At 51.4% G+C, this 16,630-nt stretch overlaps 2 protein-coding genes across 2 annotated transcripts; both read right to left on the reverse strand.

Moving 5' to 3' along the window:
- Nucleotides 1-31: 31 nt before the first annotated feature.
- LOC146764503 (axonemal central pair apparatus protein HYDIN-like) lies at nucleotides 32-6,859 on the reverse strand. Its single transcript, XM_085564647.1, has 5 exons — nucleotides 3,086-6,859; nucleotides 1,907-2,145; nucleotides 1,525-1,585; nucleotides 704-908; nucleotides 32-334 (listed from the first exon to the last, which is right to left on the reverse strand). The coding sequence occupies exons 1-5, from the start codon at nucleotides 3,248-3,250 to the stop codon at nucleotides 36-38; spliced, it is 969 nt and encodes a 322-aa protein (XP_085420773.1). The 5' UTR covers nucleotides 3,251-6,859; the 3' UTR covers nucleotides 32-35.
- Nucleotides 6,860-6,867: 8 nt separating this feature from the next.
- Nucleotides 6,868-16,622, reverse strand: LOC146764504 (uncharacterized). Its single transcript, XM_085564646.1, has 6 exons — nucleotides 15,960-16,622; nucleotides 15,099-15,232; nucleotides 14,026-14,162; nucleotides 12,446-13,385; nucleotides 7,575-11,357; nucleotides 6,868-7,338 (listed from the first exon to the last, which is right to left on the reverse strand). The coding sequence occupies exons 1-4, from the start codon at nucleotides 16,437-16,439 to the stop codon at nucleotides 12,973-12,975; spliced, it is 1,164 nt and encodes a 387-aa protein (XP_085420772.1). The 5' UTR covers nucleotides 16,440-16,622; the 3' UTR covers nucleotides 6,868-7,338; nucleotides 7,575-11,357; nucleotides 12,446-12,972.
- Nucleotides 16,623-16,630: the final 8 nt, after the last annotated feature.

Below are 16,630 nucleotides of genomic sequence, written 5' to 3' on the forward strand. Positions count from 1 at the left end.
ACAGGATCAATGCACCTGGAGAACTAAACAGGCTCTCACACGGCCCTTAGAGGGCAACCACCTCCTTGGCCTTCTGTTCCACCTTGGCCTCCTGTTCTTACCTCTCCAGACAGTGGTTTGATGGAGAGGACCACGTCACATGGCAGATGGCGTGCGTTGTAGATACTGAAATGAGCTTCAGCCTCTCGCCCAACCTGAATATTGCTGAAGATGAATCTGTTCTCATCTGTGACAAATAGGCCAGTGCCTTTCACTGACTGCAGCTTCTGCCCGAGGTTGGTGCTGCTGCAGATCGGGTAGTCCTCAAAGATTGATGTGACATCCTCAACAAGTGCTGTGGACACACCAGAGGGATGAGCATGGAGAAGCCTCCCTGATGAGTTTATCTGGACCCTGCTGGCCCCTCAGAAGGCTTGATAAGCCCTTTCTGCCTGGGTGACTGCTAAACCCAGCCTTGGGTGTGGGAGCTGGCTGAGGATAGAGCTCAGTCAAACTCAGCCTTAGAGAACGTTGCTTTCCTTTTATCCTTCTATACATCCCTCCCAGCTGGGAGGGATGAGTCCACTGGTGGACTCGAAGAGGGCTGTAACCTCTGAGGATTTTAAGGAGGGAACCCAGGGCTAGCATGGCTCTCTGTCCAAGCAGCAAGTTCAGGTGCTGATCAGCAACAGATGTGACCAAGGGCACTGTGGGCAGTAGGTACCTGGGAGGCAGGACTTGGCAATCAGGGTACAGGGAATGCCAAGGGGATTGTCCTTAGGGTCTCTGCCTGTGATGTCAATGTAGAGCTGCTTCTCACACGTCCCCTCCTGCCTGGCAAGGCATTCCACTGAGATCTTCTGCTGGCCCCCAGGACCGATGGAACCGGAGCAGGGGGACACCGTGAACATGCCAACACTGATGTGACTCTGCAGGAAAAGTTCCAGGAGAGGCTGATGGCTAATGGTTGTGCCTTGAGCACCTCAGCAAGGAATATGTCCTGCCTTGGCTTCCAGCTGGGCCCAAACATCCAGTCCCAGGGTAGGGAAGGATGACTCCATGGCCCAAAGGCAGCCCCAAGCTGAGAGCAACAAGCCAAGAGGAGCTGCAAGCCTGTCCCAAGTGGCAGAGAGAAAGGAGTTTGAGTGTGAAGACTGAAGGTGGTAGCTGTGATCCTCCAGAGGTAACAGAAATAGCAGAGAGCAGAAATAACTGTGAGAAATGATGGGAGGGAAGTGGGAAGAAGAAAAAGCAATGTTGTCTGAGCTCCATGGACTGGGAGTTCAGTGGGGGATGTTTTTGCTTCTGTGGTGTCCACAGACCTACGCTGGCTCACAGCTAGCAAACACAGGACCTGCTCCCCTCTGTTGACCCCACAGCTCCAGGTCAGAGGCAGAGTACAGGACTGCCAGGGGGACTGAGCAGACACTGGACTCCATCCTGCAGACCATGTCCCACCCTGTGGCAATGAGCCCCCAGCCCGGGCACAGCAGCATCTTCTCACATCCCTGGCAGCAGCACTGCTGGGGATCAGGAGTCACCCACCTGTGTCGAGGAGCTCGATTTTGTTCTCATTGAGCACTTTGCAGATTCCCCTTGCTTTAAACTGAGAGGAGAAAGCAGAGGTATCTGTCATGCTGAGCTCCCCTGCCTTCCTCTGAGGCTGAGGCTGGCCTTCCTCCTCAGAGAGGAAAGCCTTCCCGCTCCTGATGGCTCCAAGAGAGCAATCTGCAGCTCCCAGTGCCAGACAGAGCAGCTCTATCACCAGCTTCACACTACACGTGGGGTACCGAGGTGGTTTTTTGCTCCCTCTCCCCAGACCAGGGATGCAGATGAACAACAGCCCAGGTCTCCTGGCTGCCTGCCCCTTACCAGCTGTGGGGCGCTGCCTCCTCACACAGGAAGGGTGGTGCAGGGCTTCTCCTACCTTTTGCTTTCCAATGCTGATGCCTCCTCGGGTGCTTGGCGGATGCAGAATTTGAAGTTGAGCGTGCCTTTGTTCTCCAGCACGACCATCAGGGTCTTCCTGGTGCCCTTGACCATGGCTCCAAAGTTGATGGGTGAGGCAGGCTCAACACTGCACTTGCTGTACTCGGCTTTTGCCGACACCCTCAGTGGGATGTTGCCGACAAGCTCGCTTCCTTCACCGGAGCTGGCATCTCTCACCTGTGTCCACAGGAAGGGAGGCGACCAAAGCAAAGAGGCCAGCCTCCACCCCAGCCCCCAGCCTCCACCCCAGGCCTCCAGTTTACCCCTCCCATTTTAGGCACCTCCTCCAGAGTCCACTTAGGAATTCTCAGCTCCACTTAGGAAGCCTCCCAAATGGTTTTGAAAGACTGTTTGTGTATGTAGGAGAGAGGATTTTCCAGTTAAAGCCCTCCTTCCATTAGACACCTGTGGGAAGCCAGGGAAAGGGGAATATCCCCCTGTCTGCTCTGGGGTGCTCTGACTCCCAGGAAAACACTGACTTTGACCCTCATTTATGGAGAAAACTTCCAAAGCCTCAAGGTAAACTAGAGACCACAAAAGTGTGAAACAGATTGTAGAGAGTACTTGAGTATGTCACATGGGTGAGAAATTTAGGTTTTAGCATTTTTAGTATGTTATAGATGGGTTCAAGATGGAGGATATAGGGTGTTGTCTTGAGTTCCTTTCTTCTTTCTTTTTTTTCCTCTTTCTTCTTGGTTTTAGGTGGTATCTTGTACTTAGGTAGAAAAATCTGCATTGTGGGTCTTTAGGGGTCAGTTATTGGGTTAGAAAGGGAAAAATGTCACTTCTTAATTGGAAAGTTTAGCTTTTGATTAGACTTAAAAAGACCTTGCAGCACGAGGTTGTTGGCCATTTTTGTGCTGTTTTCACACATGCAAGGTCTGGGCGCAGACAGTGTGCTGAAGTTTTGATAAGACAACAATAAAACAAAAACCTGAAGACCAAAGAAGTCCAATGTGTCTCTCATTCCTGACACAGAACTGTTCCAGGAGGGTCTCCCCTGCCAGGGGAGCCCTCAGGGAGTTGCCCAACTTGGGGCCCACAAACTCACAGGCACCTATCCTGTTTATGCTCCCAAAACACTGTGTGATAATGCAGCCTGGCCCAGGCAGCTCACCTGGCAGTACAGGATGGGTTTGTTCTTGAGGAGGATTTCTCTTGTGGGGTGGAAGATCATCTCAACATCCACACCAGGCTGGGAGGCAGTCAGCACGCCCGACTTAGGCTCAACAGTGAAGTGGGAGGCCACATCTCGCATCCTGGGACCTGCACTGCCCAGCATGAAACTGGGGAGAAAGGGAAGGGGTGGAGATCTCTGCAGCTAAAAGTATTGGTGCCTCCAGCACAGCCTGGACTTTGCATAGGACCAGAAAAAAAGAAAAGGGAGAGTCCAGCTCTGCTCAGGGAATCTTGGATCTTGACAGAGAGTGCAGACAATCACAAGGTTACTGCAAGAAACCTCAACACTGAAAGTTTTCATTCATTCCTTTACAGAGTCTCAGAAAGAGAAAGGAGGTGACCATCAAAGAAAGGCAATGAATCTCAGCATTTCAGTGGCTGAAATTCTGGGGCTCTCCTTTGGGCTCCAGCTGAGCTGTGAAGAACTGTTGGTTTGTGGCTGGATTCTCTGGTGAAATAACCGATACTAGAGAGCCCAGGGTTTGTACTTACCACGAGGTAGCCCGCATGGAAACAGGTTCTAGCCATTGACAGAGGGAGAATTCAGGCCTGGGAATCCGAGGAAATGCTCACTACTAGGCAGCTGGGCTTACCTGTACTCAATGTTGTATGCCCCTTTGTTCTGTAGAGTCAGGACATGCTTTGCATTATCAAGGACATTAATGGTTCCAAATTCCAAACTTCCACCTGGACCTGCAGAAAACCCACAGAGCGAGGTCAAACACGGTATTTGTGAGCTGCTGCAGAATACACCAGGTCAAAAGCTACATGGAGGTCACGGCACAAAACCCTTTTCAGTAAGTTTCCATTCTTGAAGGTGTTTTCCAGCTACTTGTCTGCCCTTTCTCTTCTCACTCAAAATATCTGCAGGCTTAGTAGCCAAGGAGCTCAGCTCCCATTTCCTCACTTCCAAGCACAAATCCAATTACTTTATATGCTGTGCTGAGCCTGTGGGGGTTGCCAACTGCCTGTTCACATCACTGCTGTTTCATAGCCCCCAGATCCGATCTGCTCATGAAGCTGCACACTTCAAGGGTCAGAGGGAAGAGACTTAAGGCTGTCAGTGCCCTGACGATGCTTTATTCCACACAGCTTGCAGGGTATGTGCTTTATGTATCCACGCCATCCTTGCATGCTGTCCCATCCCATCCCATCCCATCCCATCCCATCCCATCCCATCCCATCCCATCCCATCCCATCCCATCCCATCCCATCCCACCCCCGTGCTTTGGTCACCCAAAGGTGATGCAGTGCACCTGCACTGCTTTGTTTGGGAGGCATCCACTGACCTTCAGACATGTCGATGCTCAGAGAAATGTCATAGACCTCTGCAGAGATTTTGATGTTTTCGGCCTGAACGATCCCCAGGATGTTTTCTGGATCTGAAACCTGAGGCAGCAAGAATCAAACACTACTCAGATTGTTCTTTTGGTAGACAGCCTGTAAGTCCTTGTCTCTGCTGGCTGCTTCCCCTGTGGCCTCCCCGGCTTCACAAGTGCTGGAGGACTCCCAAGCTTTGCTAACCTGTTCCTCTCATGGGCTGCCCCAGTGGGATTCTGCCGCAGTAAAAAACCCTATCAGCCCAACTCTGCACTCTACAGCAGGGAATGCTCTCTAGGAGAGGCACAGAGATGTAAGAACAACCACAAGTAGTGTGAGGTGTCTCAGAGCAGGAGGCATTGACAACCCTCTCCAATCACTTAGCACCTTCTCTGAAATACACACCCAAACCATGGGGAACAAATCCCAGGGGGAGAGTTGTTGCACTGTGCAAGAGCTTCAGACAAAGTCCAATGTAGAACTCACGCTGCAGTCTGTACAAGCAAACAACAACCTTCAAGCACCCACAGGGACAAGGTTGTGGTACAGGCTCAGGGTGCAGTGTCTGGTTATCTGGGGGGACGTGGATGCACTGCACATTCTGGCAAACACTGTGCAGAGGCAGAAGTTGGGGTCACAGCACCCTTGTGTCTGTCAGGTGCAGCTCTTCCTGCCCCTTGCCCCCAGCAGCACACAGCCCCTCTCACCTCTAGCTGGAGAGTCTCCTCAATGCTGCCCATCTGCCCGGCCCTGAAATGCACTGTCACTTCAAACTCTGAGCGGGGACCAATGACGCCGTTATCTTGGGACAAGGAGAAGTCCTTCACATCATCTAGCCCACTGAGCTGCCAGGCCATGGGCAACAGGGTGTTGTTTCTCAGGACCAAGGTCCTGCTGTCAGTGCTGCAGAGACAGGAAGGCACTTGGCATCAGCTGCTGGATGGCCACACCAGCCTGGCCACTGAATGCAACTTGGAACAGCTCCATCCGTGCCCTGGAAACCAGATTCAAACGTTTTCTCTTTGTCACAAGACTTAGAGTGCTTGTGGGATGACTGACCTGTGCAGAAACTGCTTGTCAAAAGACAGCTCCAGGGGGCTGACCTCCAGCTTCATGCGCACCCCAAGGCAGCACAGGCTGAAGATCACTGGCTCCGGGTTCTTCCCAATGCTGCAGATGAGTTTGCCTTGCAGGAAGCCAGGGGAAGTGGGGTATGCCCAAATGGTCAGCTCCTGGACATGGCCCCACAGGAAGAAACAGAAAGAGCTCTGTGTGAGAGTGGGAGGAGCAGCCCCTGGGCACTTCTGCGTGCCTGCTCTGCCTGCCCCTCTCCTACCTGCTTCTCCTTTGGTTTCAGCGCCATGCTGGGAGGGTCCAAAAGGAACGTCTCTGCTTCCCCAGCATTCTCAAAGGAGAACTGGACCTCTACGTCCACAGGGGAGCTGTTGAGGATGGTTATATTCTCCGCGTTGCCAGGACAGTTCTGGGCCTTGTACCTGTCCACAAAAGGGGAAAAGGCTGCAGAGCAGACTGTTGCCTTAGCCACACACCAAAGAGAGCACCGTGTGCACCCGAGGAAGTGATGCTGCAAGACCCTACTCTAACAAACAAGAGAGAGAAATGGATCCCAGCCAGGGGCATGAGTGTGTGCTCAGCCTTGCCTTACTCTGATGCCTTCCCCTGCACTTGGTGCCTCCAGCCCAGAAGCCTGATGATGTTCAGGCCACTGCAAGAGTTTTTAATACAATGTAAATTCAAAGGTGCCTAGAAAAATAACACTATACCAAGCACATGGGTTCTTTCCCCTTCTTTCTTGGGGGGCCTTCCCTGCAGGGTATAAGGAAAGGCTTTTGAAAAAAGAGTTTAGCTAATTTCTTTCATAAAAGTAATGAAACTGCTTTGGATTTTATGGGGTAGCACAAAGTCTGAGAAAGAAGCATAAAGCATCAATTCCCAAGAGCAATGCAGAAAGATAACAAATGATCCTTCTCTCAGGTGTGGAAATTACTTTGGATTAAAAGGGTTAAAGAGGCAAACAGAAATCCCAGACCATCTATCAGTCTGGCTAAAGATTGTCTGCTTTTTAAACTATTTTGATTTCATTTACTTGGGTTGTCAAAATAGCCCTAGCCCTCCAGAGCTCCCATGGAGGCCAGAACTTAATATTAAATATCATTAAAAAGAAGTGACAGTAAAAGTAGAAATACACAATAGCTTAAATGACACCAGAACTTAATATTAAATGTCATTAAAAAGAAGTGACAGTAAAAGTAGAAATACACAATAGCTTAAATGACAAAGTGTTTAGGCAGACTTTACCCAGCAGTGAGGATGCAATGTCATTACAGGGAAATGTAATTCCTGCTGTACGTTACCCTCAACACCCATTGGCAGGCCATCTACAGAATAATTGCTCAGTCAGGCTACCTGCAGAGCTCAAAGCACTTCACAAACCACCATAAAGTTCATTTCCTAAAGGGTGAAGCTGAAATGTGGAGGGGGACAGAAGTTGCCCCCGAGTCACCTTTGGACTGGCAGCAGCAAGAGGGCCACCAAGGCACCCAATGGGCAGGCAGAGCAGCTCCTCCAAGGCTCATTTGCCTCTTTTCTGCTGAAGTTCACACATCTGTGGTCCCTCAAACCCATGTGTCTCCCAGGACTCTACCAGGGACTGCCCTGGGCTGTGTCTCTGGGACTGCCTGTCTCCCCAGGCGTGTCACAAAAGTACAGGGCCCAGCAGGGAGCACGTACCACTCTCTTGATTTCCCACACATCAGTGGCCCGAAGTGGAATTGCTCTGTGCTTTCAACATACTCCTTGAAGATTATTTCATCTTCCTTCATGGTTTTCCTCCACTGTGGAAACACCACCCTGGGCAGAGAAAGTGGGGAAGGAAGAGCTATGAGATGCTCTGAGTAGGAAATGTCGTCAGAAAGCCAAAACCCCTCCTGGAGGCTGAGGTACCATCTGCCTTGCCAGCTCCAGCGCAGGAGGAGGTGCTGGGTGACCTCAGGCAGCACGATCTGCCCAGGCAGAAGCCCCAGGGGCAGCCCTGGTTGTGGCTCAGGGGCAGCAGTGGTGTGGGGGCTGCCAGGGGCCAGCCTTACCGTGGGTCCTGGCTGATGCTGGGGTACAGGCTGGTGCCACGGCAGGGCAGCTCGTACTGGCGCTTTGTCTGCACAAGCTCAAACCTCAGCGTCTGCTCAAACTTCCCTGGCTTTTTGGTGGAGAAGTGGACCTTCAGTTCCACCTCCCCGTGGGCAGGCACTACCCACCGGTACCGTTTCGGCCTGGCAATTAAAGAGGAGTCTTCAGACGTTGCTGAGGAGCAAACGAAACAAGGAGGGTGCACTCGCCATCCCGTGGAGGCACTGGCTCAGGGTCACCATGGAGCTGGGGGCGATGGACCTTGTTTGGCAAGAGGACCAAGAAGCAGAGGCATCACCTCCTCCTGCATGGCTCACCTGAGGAATTCTGTGGGCATTGAGGCACTTTCCAGCGTGCTTTTGCTGCTTGCTGTGGGGGAATCCTGGGGACTTTCGGTTCTCTGTGTGGACATCTGGCTCTCCTTTGCAGAGCTGTCTCTGCTGGCTGCTTCACCCATCTTTGGTTGGCCCTCAGCAGAACTGCCCCTCATATCTGGGGCCTCGGCCTAAGGGGAGAGAGAAAAGGGAGGGAGAGGTGAGCCCTGAGGCATCCCCATCCTGGAGAGCAAAATGGGGGTTTCTTCACCAGCAGAAGAGAGAATAAACAAATAAGTCCACCTGCCCATGGACTTGGTCTTCCTTACTGGTGTTTGTTTTGCCTAGGACTGTTGTAATCCTAGATACTGAGAATTTTAAACTTTCTGTGCTAAAAGGTACAGACTTACAAAAGAGCGCTGCATTTGAACTGAGGCTGTATAGAAGACTTCCAGAATTAATTAATAACACTGAAATTATGAGTGTGTAGTTAGTTGGAAGTGTGCAATGTCACAAAGTAAAAAACTTGGGCTTTAAGGTTTTAGAATATAAAAATAAATATGAAGCAAGATAAAAGCTTTAAAGCAAAACCAAATTCTTCACCTTTTTCCTTCTTCTTCATAAATTTAAGTAATGTAATTAGAAAATAGAAGTCCACATTACAGGCTTTGAAAAATCAGTTATTAAGTTAAAAAATAATAACCTAAGTATCATTTCTTAATTAAATAATTTAATTTTAAAAATCCTCATAACAAAAAATAGTTAACCATTTTATACATTACCAATAAAATCTACAAAACTCACAGCCGTGGAAGTATTTCACTAATAAAAAATAATAAACACCTAAATACAAACATAAAATATCATCTCAAATACCTTCAATCCCAACCTCAACAAAAAAACCAAAAAAACAAAAAAAAAAACAAAAACCCAACCAAAAAACCAAAAAAACCCCACCTAGGACAACCCTTCTCACTCAGGACCCTCTCCTCAAAGGAAGTTGATGGTTTAGGAGATTTTTTACCTCTTGTGGTGCCAGGAGGGTGAAGGGCTCCACACGCCCTGCAGGGCCCAGCCGCTCCTCTGGGTACTCCACTATGGAGAGCACAGCAGCAGGGGGAAGGGGAGGCCCGTCGGGATGCAGCCCCAGATGTTCCAGCATCTAAAACAGAAGAGGAAATCCTGCTTCTACTTGTGTCAACTTGATCCTCACAACTCCTTTAAAGGCACTGAGGTTTTGGCAGTGGGGTTTTGATTTATATGAATAGAAGTGCTTTGTTGTGCCGGGTGGGGTGAGCGGGCTCCAGAGCAGAGGCAAGAGCTACAAGCAGGACCAGGAGAGAAACCTCTATGGGTATTCTCAGTTTAGTCCAAGAGAAAAAGAGAGGTTTCTGCCAGGCTAGAGCCTGGGAAAGAGTTGCAAAGGAATGTCAATAATTCTCTGTCTCTCTTGTTGTTCACATTGTTTATAGATATGTTCTGCCACCGTGCGTCATTCACTGCACACCAATGGTGTGAGATTTTTTACTTTAAGACCAATTAAATTAGTCTGCACGATGCTTTCCATAAAAAGAGTGGTGTATTTTAAATGAATCAGTTGAGTTGAGTTGTGTTGTTAGAGTTCACATCATGTAACTCCAGCCTTCTGGAGTTCTTTCATTCTCGTCCTGCCTCAACAGCGACAATCCTCTCCCGAGTGCCTCAGCTGATGAAAATAATGACCATGAGCTGCCCTGTCCTGTTCATAATGATTTCCAGGCTGGGAAACTCTGAACAAACAGGACATTTGTACACAGAGCACTGCCACTTCCTGCCCATCTGAGGGATGGCGATAACCTCCCCATCCACACAGATGTCATTGTGGAGCATCATCAGGGGCCTGGACAAGGCTCTGTGCCATTATCACCTGTGGGGACACAATGCTCCAGGGCCCATGACCACGGCAAGCTCAAGATCTGAGCCTTGCAGGGTTTTACCTGGTCCTCCCTCAGGATCTCCCCCATCATGGCCCTTGGATCTGTGACCAGCATGTCCAGACACAGCGTCCTGTCACGGCAGTCTCTGACTGCCCCTTCTGCAATTTCACTTTGCGCCTCCAGCTGAAATGACTGATGACTCCTTTGGCCTCCACAGTTTTGTTCAGGCTTCTTCTCCACCTTCTCCTGGGGCTTATTGGTCTTCTGAGCAATGCACAGGTGGCACAGGTCAGCCAGAGAGACAGGATTTCCAGTCGCTTTCACCATGGGCTCAGAATAGCTCATGACAACCCTGTGATATCCTGCAGTGCAAAACCAGGGGGAAAAGTCAGCCTCCTGCCCACCTGTGATCTTCATCCTCCTCCACATCTCCTCAGACCCTGGGAAAGGAGACTTGGTGAAAGCAACATGAGCTTCTTCTTTTGTTGCTAGGAAGGTGCAAATATAAAAGAGCCAGTGATATTAGACCTGGCTGAAGAACTCATCCAATCCTAGTCTTTATGGCTAAGGGACACAAGGGAATATCGTGATTATTCCCCCATTCTGTCAGGCAGGTAGGGGCTTGCTTTGGCTACACTCAGGGTTGGGATACCACAGCCCTTCACCCAAGAGTTTCTCCACCAAGCTGAGGAACAAGCAGCTGATAAAAGCATGGGCTTGCCCTGGAGAGTGAGGTGAGAGTTCAGGGTGTACAGAATGGACTCCCAGCTGTGACCACAGTCAAAACAGACACTGCCAAACCCTCACTGTTTTTCTGACCTGGTGCTGCCTTGCCCTTGTCCTCAGCCTCAGACTCAGCCCTGGCCTTGGCCTCTGCCATGGTCTTGAGCTCTGCCTGTTGAGCCTTCAGCCTCTTCTGTGCTTCATAGTCCTCCAGCACCTTTGGGAGCAGTGTCCCACCCATGGCGCGTGGAGGCATTAAAAAGCTCTTTTTGTTCTCAGACCCCAGTGCCATCCGCAGGATCTGTGTGTGCAGGGAAGAGAAACCATAGCAAGATTCCTTGTCTTGCCTTTTATCTCACACACTCAACAAACCCGATTTCTGTCTCTTCCCTTTCTCCCAACAACACAAACTATTTAATTCCTCCCACAGCATGTCAGCAGAGGTGGCCCTGCCCTGGGGATTGCCTCCATCTCCCGGCACAAGCCCGGGAATGCTGGAGTGCTGAGAAGCTTGGCAGCACGTACATGGGGACCAGACCTGCCTTCTCACCTTCTCCTCCTCAAGGTACTGCTCGTCAAAATCCAAAGAGTAAAACTCAATGGGGAAGCTGCATGGATTCTTCACCACCGCTGTGGCCTCCAGCCCATTGCTGTCCACCAGCACCCATCCCATCTTTAGTGCTGGGGGGCTGAACTCCAGCCGTGGCTCCAGACCTTGTCCTGAGAGGTGCAGCTTTAAGTGATTGCTGCTCCCACAGATGTTAAGCTTCAGTTCATTCTTGTAAGACCTCTGAAAAGAAAAAAGTGCAGAAAACTCATCCATGAAGTCCCAGGTGACAGGACCTCAAATATAACAACTCTTGCCCCAAGGTCAGGGTGTTATCAATTCCTCCAAGGTGAACAGAAACCAGACATTTACTTATGCTAGGGACTATAGCATCTGTGTCCTGGGTCTAGTAACTGGGATGAATCCTGGTGTGCACTGAAACTGGGTATTTGGGTATCAGATGGATGTACAAAGACTGTCAGGCATTTTCATCTGGTCATGCAGGAGTGCAATGCTCATGGGAAGGGCCCTTGGGGTTACAGTGTCCAGGCATTGTCCTGGTACTGCTGCATCAGGCAAACACCAGCTCCAGGAGAGAGGCAAATCAGCTCTCACTGGCCAGAAATAAGGGTCATCTTCCCTGTTTAGTGTTTGGCTCTGGTCCAAGCCAGACACAAGATGGTTACATCTCTCCAGCAATTAAAAGATCCCTGGGAATGTTTGTGGGCACAGAAGCACTTGTGTCCATGATGGTACACGCTGCCAGTTTCCGAGACCCAGCGGCCACAGGCAAACTACTTTTGGGAATGCTCCATCCTTTAAGTTGAATCCCCAGCTGCACGGCAATGTGCAGGCAGGCCAGAGCCCCAGAGACTGCTGGCGGCACAGGTGATTGTCCTGCCATGTCCAGGAAGGTGTCTGGTGGCTGATTTGTCTGTCAGTCCTGCAGCAGGATAAGCCCAGACTGGCCATTCCAGGATTATCCCCTGCGAGTGTCTGCGACGCTGAGTGTCGCAGCTGCAAATACAGCCAGGCAAGGGGCAGGCTGAGGGGAGTTGGGCACATCCCCCCCATGTGCTGAGAGGCAGCCCTGGTGCTCTCTGTGCAAGCTTCCTGTGGGCATTTCAAAGCACATCTCACAGGAGGGCTCTCTGGGGTGAATTGAGCCACGCTGAGTATGTGTGGCAGCATATTTCTCCTTGTGCTGCCACAAGTACGGGCTTTGCAGAAAGCTCCCTGCAAAGGCAGAGCTCATACCACACTCTCTGGACCAGGCCCTTATTTCCAGATAACCCTGACAGGCCTCCCGGGATGACACCTGCCAATCTCACCTCCTCCTTGGGTGTAAACCAGATTTGTAAGTTCTGCCACCGCTGTGGATCAAGGGTTCCTTGGGAGGGCATCACTTCAAAGGGACAGGGCTCATCCTCCGGCGCCTGCTGCTTCCGGCATAGGGCTGGTGTCACGTATTTGTGCTGATTATTCTGGGCACAGAAACCAACTGTGTGAGGTCTCCTCAGTCTGTGAGGACAGAACCTCACTTCCTGAGTGCTCTGAGACACTGATGCGGTGCTGAGAGCACCCACAGCCAAACCAAGAGCGGCCCCCATAGCCCAGAGCTGGAGGGAAAACCTATAGACAGGGTGGGAAGATAGGGAACTACTGTCCTCAGAGGAGGAGGAATGGGTGAAGATGGCAGAAAAGCAAAGCATCCACTAATGGAACAGGCCCAGGCAAACCAGCCTTGATCCACACCCTCAGAAGCTTCCTCCAACATGCTGTAGACCCAAATGCTCAGGCAGCCACAGGAGCAGAAAGGGCAAGAGACACAAAGAAACCCAGCCAAGAAGTTACGTGTTCAATGTTGCCTGTGCTTTACCTTCAGAACAGACTTGATGGACCATTTGCAGGGTGCTTGGAAGCGGTTGTAGAGCCGGATGGTCTCAACCTGGCACTGCCCAACGGGGATGTCAGAGAACTGCAGCGTGTTCTTGGAGAGCTCAAGCGACGGTCCCAGCACAGTGGCACAGAGGTGGATGTGAAACGTGGGGCCATTTGTCACCTGGAGAAGGACAGAGAATTCAGCGGAGGGTGCAGGTGACATCTGCTGCTGTGCCCAGCCTGCTGCCTGCCCCAAGAGCTGTGGTACCTCTACGGGCAGCAGCACATCCACGTCACCCGGTGGCTGGTGGGCACTTTCAAAGTGCACTTCAAACGCCACGGTGTGGCTGGGGGGCAGGCTCTTTATCAGGCCTAGGTCCACGCTGAAACCTGGAACAGATGAACATAAAGCAGCTGAGATACATGAGGAACACGAAATGTGCCATAAGCACTTAAAGCCTTACAGGTGTCCTGGCTGAGAGGGGTGGGGAAAGCCCCACACTGTTCTGTGACCTGGATAAAAACTTAGAGTGCACCTGAACAGCCCTCAGACACAGTGAGCCACTGTGATGGAAGTGCAGCCTTGCCTTGAGGCCTCTTTTGGAAGCCTCTTTTGATCCACCAGAGGATCTCACAGGCTGTTTGTTAAATAAAGGCTGAATACAGGTGCTGTGACAGTGTGAACTCCAAACAAAGCATTTCCAAAACACAGCAGACCCCACTGGTTGCCAAAACAAGCCCATAGAGTGCCCAAAGAAACTCGATGCTCGTGGGAGCCAAGGGCAGAGGATGTTGAGAGGTGACCAGGGTGATGAGCCCATCTGGCCTCTGCACTGAAGCGTTAGGGCAGGCACAGGAAGCCAGGAGAGGTCCCTGGGCATGGATGGCCAGGAGAATTCTGCCTCTAAAGCTCCCAGCAGGGGCACTGAGAAGAAAAAAGCTCAAAAACATCCCCAAGTTCAGTGGCTTAAGCTAATCTGTCTGAGACACCTCCTTCAAGGCCACAGGAAGTGTCTCCAGCACTGCTTACCTGTATCCTGCAGGGCAGACAGATCAGCCTGGAAGGACACTGGGATCTGCTCAGGGTTGGTGATCTCCAGAGTGCTTCTCTCAGTGAAACCCTTAAGGACAGGGCCCATGTCCAGGATATACTCGGGCAGCTTAACTCTGCAAGGAGGATTAAGGACAGTCCTTAAACCACAGCCTGGCTGCATGTCCAAGAGGACAGTCATAAATAAAGTGGCTATTTCTTTATTCACTGCTGTAAAAACTCAGCTCAAGCCCATGAAACCCATGGCCTGACCACCTGGCAAAGAGTTTGGTAAGTCAGGAGGAGTCCTGACAAGTCCTAGGTTCTATCAGATACTAACAGTACCTGCAAATAAAATTATTTAAAATGGACACTGGCCACAGCTCCTCTGCCATGAAAAGCCAGTACAGGTGAGTCCACTGGTCCTCCACTGGTCTCAGTGGAACTGCCCAGCCTGGGGTACAGCCTGAGGCTGAAATTGTTTTGGGGCCTAGATTATGATTTGCCTGCACAGGAAATCTTCATTGCTCTGCAACCAGACCACATGATCTGCTCTGCAGAGCATCTGCTTCCTGCATTGAAACCTCTGCTGCTTGTGCTGCATCATGATGGTTACAGGGACCCACCAAGTTTCCTAGACAAGCCCTGCCACCCCACCACGATTCAAGCCATCTGATTTGGGGTTTTAAAGGGTTCCCTTTTCCTTTTGTTTAGTGTGCTCTGTTAGTTGGAGCCACGACATCAGCTGGGAGCTGTCTCTTTCAGAGCTAGTTAGCAGGGACAGAATTTATCCTGCCTGGAAGGGCTGGAAGGTCTGCAATGGGTCCCCTCAGCTCTAGGGACAGAACCCCACACCTGTGGGGAGCTGAGCAGTCCAAAGCTGGGTGAAGGTGCTGGGGAAGGGAGGACACCTCACTGCTCACATGTGGCGTGTCACAGCCACTGGGACCAGACCCCTTCTGGACTCCAGGCTATTCCCAGCTCTGCAGGCCCAAGGAGCTCTCAGGAGAAGGGGACATGGCTGGGTGTTCCCCATGGGGTACCTGGAGATGGGGATGGGAGTCCCTACTCACTTGACAAGACTCTGGCGTAGCTGCTTGTTAGGGAACCTGCCCTTTGGGAGATGGTATGTGAGCCTTTTCTGCCGCTCCAGAGCAGCCTTCTTGATCAGCATTCTCATCATGTTTATCTGCAGCTGAGTGTTTGGCTGAGGAAAGGGAAAAAGTGCCTGGTTAGTAAAGGTCCTTCCCAAGGCCCAGCTTGCACCTGAGAAAGGATCCCACCCTGCTCTTGTTGGGAGGGGGCATGGGGTCCTCCTGTCCAGCTGCTCAGTGTCTGTGACACCTCCTGCTCTCTTAGCCAGGACCTCATCTCCAGGGAAGTAACTCCAGCATCTTTGCCTACCCAGATTCTTAGCAAAGCTGCTCTGGCCAGGCAGACAGACCAGCCAGGAACCTTCCAGAGCTCCAGACACTTGCCTCCCCCAGCCAGTACCAAGGCAGCTTGGACAAAAACTGTCTTGGAAGGGAACCAGGACCAAGCTGGTGCCTCTTGGAGATGAGCACCACCAGCACAGCCCCAGGGCACAGTCAGGCAGCCACTGTTCAGGTCTGTAACTCTGGCAGGGCTTGGGTTGGGACCAACAAACTCCCCAGCAATGACCTGCATCTCCTTCAAAGCACCATCAACTCCATCCCTGGAGCATGGCCTTCAGGACCTCTCCCTGGGGTAGCCAGGAAGTTGATGCAGCCCCAGAAGAGACCATGAGCAGAGTGGCAGCCCTAGGGGCAATGCTGAGATGACACAAGGTTGTAGGTGGGCAGGGAGGTCCCAGGTGCCATCAGGGCACTGGGGAGCTGCTGTGGGCTGCAAGGGGCTCAGGTGACACGGAGAAGGTGGCATGTGCCAAACGGGGCTGCAGCTGTTCTTACTACCATGCCAGAGCTGAGCAAACGGGGCTTCAGGTCCTGAGTCTTCGGATCCCGAGTCTCTGAGGTCTGAGTCTTTGGAGTCTGAGTTTTCAGAGTCTGAGACTTCAGGCTCTGAGTCTTCTGAACAACTTCTGATTTATTCCTCTCACTGTACTGTTGCAGGTGTTTTACAGACTCTTTCAGTAGCTTCTCATATTTTTCATTTTCTGAAGGAAGAAAACACCCGCAAAGAGAAGTGTGAGCAAAGTGCCAGTCCCATTTCAGCTGGCAAGTCCCCACCTCCCAGCATTGGTTTCTTCCAGAAAGAAATCCCTCAAGCCCTCTATGGGAAGTGGATGCTGCTGCTCCTCGCTGAATCCTCACGTTCTCTCCCTCCCCACTGAGAAGCATCTCATCCCCTGCAATGTCACGCAAATCCAACCCTGCCAGAAGCCCTGCCAGTCTCTCTAACAGCTTTCCCAAGCCCTTTACTCTCGCCACCATCCTTCAGGACCCTGCCAGATGTGCTGGCAAGATCTGCAGGATGGCTCCTGGGACAAAGCCCACATGGCATCCTCCGCTCAAGACTCATGAAGCAACCGGGGAGGGCTTGAGTTGGCCTGGGAGTCCTGCAGGCCTCCAGGCTCGGTGGGGTTGGCATGAGCTGCCCCATGGGCTTACGGTCGGGAACAAAA

The sequence above is a fragment of the Lonchura striata genome, chromosome 33 (assembly GCF_050655825.1).
Source record: "Lonchura striata isolate lonStrDom1 chromosome 33, ASM5065582v1, whole genome shotgun sequence".
NCBI classification, from domain to species: domain Eukaryota; kingdom Metazoa; phylum Chordata; class Aves; order Passeriformes; family Estrildidae; genus Lonchura; species Lonchura striata.

Bases quoted from the DNA above. Each gene is read 5' to 3' on its own strand.
- LOC146764503 (XM_085564647.1), bottom strand. From the start codon at position 3,250: ATGCTGGGCAGTGCAGGTCCCAGGATGCGAGATGTGGCCTCCCACTTC. The intron at 909-1,524 runs GTGGGTGACTCC...CTTTTCCTGCAG, and splicing joins AATCGAGCTCCTCGACACAG to AGTCACATCAGTGTTGGCAT. The intron at 335-703 runs GTACCTACTGCC...GTGTGTCCACAG, and splicing joins TGCCAAGTCCTGCCTCCCAG to CACTTGTTGAGGATGTCACA.
- LOC146764504 (XM_085564646.1), bottom strand. From the start codon at position 16,439: ATGGTGGCGAGAGTAAAGGGCTTGGGAAAGCTGTTAGAGAGACTGGCA. The intron at 14,163-15,098 runs GTGAGTAGGGAC...TCCTCCTTGCAG, and splicing joins CTACGCCAGAGTCTTGTCAA to AGTTAAGCTGCCCGAGTATA. The intron at 13,386-14,025 runs GTAAGCAGTGCT...CATCTGTTCCAG, and splicing joins GTCTGCCCTGCAGGATACAG to GTTTCAGCGTGGACCTAGGC.